Below are 6658 nucleotides of genomic sequence, written 5' to 3'. Positions count from 1 at the left end.
TGATCGCCGGCACAAAAAACCCCCGGACGGTGAAAACTATCACCGTCAATATTATTAATAATGAAATCGGTGAATACAAAGTGTTGGAGCTGATAAGTGATCGTGAACTAAGTGATACAATGAGTACTAGTAGCTAACAAGTGAGTTGTGCGTGACCTACTGATATTATCAGCTCAATATATAACAAAAGATTACAATTGTTATCCCGAAAAATCCGGAAACCCTAGACTAAGTCTTCAACAAGCCGTTAGCTTCCACATTTGTCGGTTGACGAAGTTCAAGTTATATTCCGTTGCAATCCACGTTCTCATAAACATATTTAACATGTGATCTTATCTGCAAAACAGTTAGATAATATAGGATAATTGAACTAGTCAACGTACCTTCCTCAAAATAATCAAGCTTGTTGATCAAGAATTAACATCGGGTTTAGAGTATAACAATCGGATCGGGTATGGGTATTTGGTTGAAATGGGTTATAACTTATTAGAATTGTTGTTAGGTCCTTATAGTTTAGGTAGGGATACAAAAATAGGTTAAAGTATAGTATAGGGTAAAAATTGAATGTACATCAAAGTTATTTTATACATATTAATTAAATATAATAAACTTATATCAATAAAATATTAAATACTCTTTAGACACGATACTTTTATTACTCGAACATAAAAGCGGGTCGGAAAATATAACTTGGAAAATTCGAGTCGTTACACTGAATCAACACATGTATTTATCTTTCAACCGATGGCACTACAACAACCGGACTGTCGAGGCCGTTATTGTGTTGGGTAAGGGCTTAAAGACCGAGCTGATAAAGATCATTGATCCAATGTGGCTCGTGAACTTGGCAGAGACCGACAATGATGTGCTGTTCAAGAATAAGATATTAATTGAGCGTCGTGAAGACTATGACCAGGCAATGCAATTTCAACGTGTTGTTCATGTGTGTCATGAACATGGTATTCATAGCTACAGAGATTGGCAGTTTAAACGCTTCAAGTAATTTAAAGGCAAAGAGCTCAAAACGAGGGAGTGTCTGTTAGTACACGGTTTTGCGTCTAGAGTCTTTGTAATTATCGTTTTTTATTTATCGTTTATTAATGTAAAATTTATTTATCTTAAGTTAAGTAAGTTTGTTAAATGAACCATCTAGTTCTTAAGGATGTTTAACGAACTAGACCTTAAGTTAAGTTTACTTCTGATTCGTTAAGAATGTTTAACGAATCAGGAGTCGGTTCATTATTGTTTAGTATTTAGTGTAATGTAACGAAGCAAGAGTCTAGTTCATTACGGAATATATAAAGAACTAGACCTGTCTTCTATATATATTGGGTTCCTCCACAGATTAATTTAAGTTTTGGGTTAACCTATAGAAGCTCTTAATCAAAGCTTCACATCTTAATCTATTACTTAATATATACACACCTAATTCAACTAATATTAATCTATATCTATATCTATATCTATATCTATATTACATATAAAACATATTAGGAGGATAAAATGGTCTTTTGGTCATCGGAAGGAGACGCCGTTATATTTATGACACCCAACCTACGGCAACTTTAATTTACGGTTTCTGGCGACGTTCCGTTTCATTGGCGGCCATTCATTAAATTGATTGCTCCGTTCATCTTCAATTGACGTTATATCTGTTCATTGCTCCCTCCAATTTCATCTAAACCCTAAATTAAATCGCGTCTCTCTCTCTACCTCACTAGGTACAATTGTAAAATCTCAATTGTTTTTACACCCGACGTTCCAGAATAGAGATTCACTGATGTTCCCCAACATCTAACTCCATTACTTCACCGGTATCACTTTTTTATGCTCGTTTATTAATAGGGTTAAATGGCTCTTATTGCAGATAAATTAGATTTTGTGTTGTTGACAGATTTTGGATGATACGCAGATTGCATAAGAATCGAAACTTTGTTTTTAGTCGGATTGGGTTTGCTATCCAAAAGGGGGTTGCGGCGCAGCTTGTTGCCCGTTTACCTGCCACTTCATTGTAAATCGTTTGGATGTTTCTATGAAGTATAAATCTAGTTTTAATGTGAGTTATTTGATATTGTATCATTTTAAAAGTTTTGATTCCTGCACGATATCGTGCATTTGATTTTGATGCTCTTTTGTGGTGGTATTTTTCTTTAATTTGTTATAATTGAAATCACACTAACCTAACTGGTTACATTACAATCTGCAGAACTGTGTTCTATATTTGCCAGGGTATGAAAATAACTTCTTCCAGAAAATGGTTACTACCGATGAGCGGTGTCACTTAAGCGTTATTGCGTTACAGACAGCTTTTCAACCCGTCTCTATTTCTCTCTTAAGGTATTATGCTTATATTAACCAATACATAAAAAAAAGAGGTATACATGTTTCAGGTTTTTAGAAAAGGGCAACTTAACACAATAATAACCATGTTTCTCAAGTGCTCCACTATAGTCACTCGGGTTTTTTGTTCCTATAAAGTAGGGTTGTGAACGAGTCGAGCCTCTTATGAGCCACTCGAGATATTTATTTTAAAATTTGAATTGAGCGAGCTTAAACGAGCTTGAGCCCGTGACTTATCGAGCTCATGTTGGCTTGAGAGCCTAAATGAGCATTTTTGTTGTATAAATTTTATTTGATATACTTATAAAACTACTATTATATTATATAAAATTATGGTAAAATAATTAAGTAGTATATACATATATTATAAATAATACACGAACCTGAGCCCAAGCTGAGCTCGAGCTTGAAAAACTACTCACAACCCGAGCTTAGTTCTTAAAGTTGCATGGCTCGGCTCGTTTACACCCCTACTCTAATGTTACTCAACTTTCAGCAGTGTTTTAATCATGTGTAATTTTTATTATAAATCAAGAGTGACAATGGAAACATATATATCAATTATTAGTAATGACGATTCACATACGTTCATTCTCAATTTTGACGAATATTAAACATTTATCAAGAAAAACTACCGCTCATGTTTATTTTATTATAAACTAGATTTTCACCCGGCGCGTTGCGCCAGGTCAGTTGGTAAAACAGCAACGTTGAAACCCAGGTGTTGGTAGAACCCGGGCGTTACATCAGTGAGTTGACGCGGATTGTTTACGTTCGTTATGGCATAGACACCATTAACATATAAAATATATATTCGTCAAATTAACATATAAAAAAATTTATGCGGTGGTAAAACCTAAGCTTTGTCGGTCGTGGGCATTAAGGCGGTGACTAGACACAGCATCGGTTGGTTTCGGCTACGCTACGTTTGTCACGGTACAGGAGCTAAAAAGAGAAAAAAATATATATAAAAACTGAGTGGACCAATGGGGTGGTTTCGGTCGGTAAACTCAAACGTTGATAAAACCGATCGTTGTTGGTCTCGAGTGTTGAGATGTTGAGTCTGCGAATTCGGTCGCTTTCCATCATGTTCGTTACGGTACTAAAACGGAAAAAAACAAATGCTATGGACAAGTATGGTGCCGCCAAGTGGCCCAATGCCGGCTTAGCGGCACCAGACTTGTGTTTTATATATATTTGATAATTTGCAGTTGGAGTTGTGGTTGCTATAGTTGCATTGGTGTTACTTCCCAATAATTTACTCGCATTTTTATTTTTCAATCAGTTCATTTTTTATCTAACAGTTTTATTAAAATCCCAAATGTTTCTTTACATACTTGTAGTTGCCATAGTATAATACAATCTTTATATAATTTACCTTAGGGTTGTTACCTTATGTGTTTTGTTCTTTTGTTGATACTGATGTACAGTGTGTTTTCCCCACTGGTAATTGGTAAAAAAGGTCATAAACAACAAGTAATGGACATGACAGTCCAATCTTCTTAAGATTGGTCAAACTTACACACTATTTCAATGCTTACTTTTGTGTTTAAAGATTGGACAACCCAATTTGCATTTTGAGGGTATTTTATCCTTGATTACTTGAAAATTGACATAGATTCTCACAGTATGGATAAGACAGTTCTAGCAATGCATGTATTGTGTTTAAAGCTTCTTTTTTATCTTATTATAAAGAAAATTGATCCGCCTTTACAGGTTATAATTCTGGATTATAATAAATGTGATTTGGCAATTTCAGCCCCTTTTCTTCAGTTTGCTTCTTGCTGCCAATGGTATGCCAAATAACAATGGAGGTTAACGGATGTCGACTTATTGTCTCTTCTGGTGCATATAAAGCAGTAAGATGTTATTTTAAATGCATAATTGTAACTATAAGATGTTTCTTAAATTACACGATAAAAATATAACTTATGATTGCTACTGTTTCTTCCAAATTAAATATTGATTGAACTTGAAGGTTGTAGAATGCCTAATTAAGCTGCTTTCGGAAGATACCGGTACAATGGAGGATAACGGTCCGATTTTCTTGGCTTGTGATATAATTTTGAATCTTCTTTTAAAGGTATGTTAATTTCCAGCATGGCAATATATCAAGTCATCGTTTTAAATGCTATTTTTTTTATTATTATGTTTTTCTTTTATCCTATCAGAAAGAGCATATTCGGGTACCCTTGGATGGTTCCTGTTTTATCAGACTATTGGGTGCAATGTCATCATGGGCAGGTATTAGTTATTATTATTATTATTATTATTATTATTATTATTATTATATATAGTGTTTTTTATTTATTTTTATTTTGTGATTTTAATGTTGATTAATATGTGGTTGATCAGATGATGCAGTTGACTGGTCTTGTATCATGATGGCTTCAAGCATATGCAGTTTGATATTAGATTCCACATCGGAAACCATTCTCCAAAGCAATCCACATTTTAATAATGATAATTTTATCGGTTTATGTCGCCTCATGAAGCGAAGTTTGTCTACGTTTGGTAAAGTAAGTTGTTTAAATATTTCTTATATCATGAATTTTATTATTGTTATATATGAACAATATTATGGTAAGAATTAGTTAGTGAATGATTTTCTAATTTAATTTTTCAGCATACGGAGTCTGAGGCGGATCTTCATCAAATAGTCAAAATCAGAAAAGAAGAGTTGAAATAGTCAAAAATTCCCTTAAGGTTATAATTCTGGATTTTAATTGATCAACTAATTATCATTAAAAAATTAACATTTTAATCTTTCTTTTCAAAAGGCGCCTACGTTTACGATAGTATTAAATGGGGTGCTGATGGTACCATGGTTATTAGCAAACTATTGGAACAATATGATCTTCATTTTGGATTTGATGCAGCCCAAGGTTAGTAAAATCTAAGTGTATGTTTTTATGCACTTATTGGGCTTGTGTTATAAGGGGATTTCTGAATTTGTGCTTTGGAACTAATTGTCTAAGTCATAATATTTAGTTTTTAGCTTTTGGTTCAACGGATTCTATTTTAGGCTACCCGAATTTTAAGTACTTAAGGTTACGAATCGTTGCATTTGTTGTTTATGTAACATTGCTTTTTTTAATTTCAATATATTTATTGATTTGTAAACATAAAGTAGATGAGGTAAACATATAATTCCTAACCTTGATTTTTCTTTTTCTTTTTTTTCTTTAATTCGTTTTTTAATAATTAATTCAACTAAGTGATTATCTATCTTACTGCCATCATGCATCCCTTTTTATGGGAACTTAGGTTATTAAGTCTGCGTAACTATCTTTTGCAGTTTGACTTTCACTATTATTTGGAGGCTCTAATATGCGTGCAAATAAACTGAGCCCAAACCGAACACTAAGGTAGAGCGCGATGGCCAAAGGTAAACCTCCAAGCCGTAATCGAGTTTTTGGTGCTTTAAATTCGGTATGCCTCTATTTAAAATTTTAGTTACAATGAATAATTTTGACAAATGCTTGTAATGGCCTTTGGGTAATTGAGTTGTCCAGAATTTCGGTTCTTATGGGGTTTTGTAATTGGTCGACACCGAATGTTTTTGATGTGATATTGTTGTTTTGATATATACCGCAGGTTGTAAAGTGTTTAATGGACAAGAGTAGTATTAGCATTCTTTATGTGCAACCCACTGTTGGGTCCCTTATCTTGCATGTCAGTTTTTTTTTTTTTTTGTTTTTTTTTGTTTTCTTTTTTTCTTTCTAATTCAATGTTAAAATGTTAAAAAAGAAACGGGAACATGTCAAAGAGGATCTAACAAGTTGGAAGTTGTCCGAAGTGTATTAAAAAGGATTATTTCTTTTATCTTATTCGTATTATAAATAAAATAGTGTAACTTTTGTAATATGCATCCTTGTGACCTTGTTATTAATGTATTTTTGTGTGGCAGGCTTGTGCAGTGGGTTTATTATTTAACTACTTCCAATCTTAGGTGTCACTTCTGCAATTTTGTAGCCATGTTGTCTATGGAAAAGGCTTGGGTAAATTTATTAATTTTATCTGTGTTTTGTTTCAACTTTTATGTTGGTTAAACGTCTTAACTAAAAATTGTTAATTTGTGAAACTTGTTGATTATATAGATTGATAATCAACTATTTTGTATATGTTTATCTGGATTGTTAATTAACCGAACATCTAGCGAACTTTTTTACGTTAGTTCGTTTACTTTCATTCATTTAATAGATGTAAAGTGAACAAACATGAATAACAAGTTCCATTGTTACTATTATTAAAAATTATTCATTTTACTGGAATGAAGTGCATCTATCTAAGATTACATCACTATGCTATTAACAGG

At 33.0% G+C, this 6658-nt stretch overlaps 1 protein-coding gene across 5 annotated transcripts; it reads left to right on the top strand.

Moving 5' to 3' along the window:
* Positions 1-4089: 4089 nt before the first annotated feature.
* LOC143615272 (uncharacterized) lies at positions 4090-6151 on the top strand. 5 transcript variants are annotated; one of them, XR_013150443.1, is made up of 6 exons: positions 4090-4199; positions 4319-4423; positions 4512-4584; positions 4696-4859; positions 4967-5225; positions 5639-6151. XR_013150443.1 is itself a non-coding variant. In XM_077088438.1 (6 exons), the coding sequence occupies exons 1-5, from the start codon at positions 4131-4133 to the stop codon at positions 5027-5029; spliced, it is 474 nt and encodes a 157-aa protein (XP_076944553.1). In that variant the 5' UTR covers positions 4090-4130; the 3' UTR covers positions 5030-5046; positions 5121-6151. The 5 variants fall into 5 exon arrangements, 3 of the variants coding, with proteins under 3 accessions (XP_076944553.1, XP_076944552.1, XP_076944551.1); XR_013150444.1 differs by having other exon boundaries at positions 4967-5728; positions 5938-6005; XM_077088438.1 differs by having other exon boundaries at positions 4967-5046; positions 5121-6151.
* Positions 6152-6658: the final 507 nt, after the last annotated feature.

Source organism: Bidens hawaiensis, unplaced genomic scaffold (genome assembly GCF_021521415.1).
Source record: "Bidens hawaiensis isolate Kalapana, Puna unplaced genomic scaffold, B.hawaiensis_p1.1 tig00042389_1, whole genome shotgun sequence".
NCBI lineage: Eukaryota > Viridiplantae > Streptophyta > Magnoliopsida > Asterales > Asteraceae > Bidens > Bidens hawaiensis.
The sequence above is the reverse complement of the archived record's forward strand: the minus strand, read 5'-3'. Positions and strand labels throughout refer to the sequence as shown.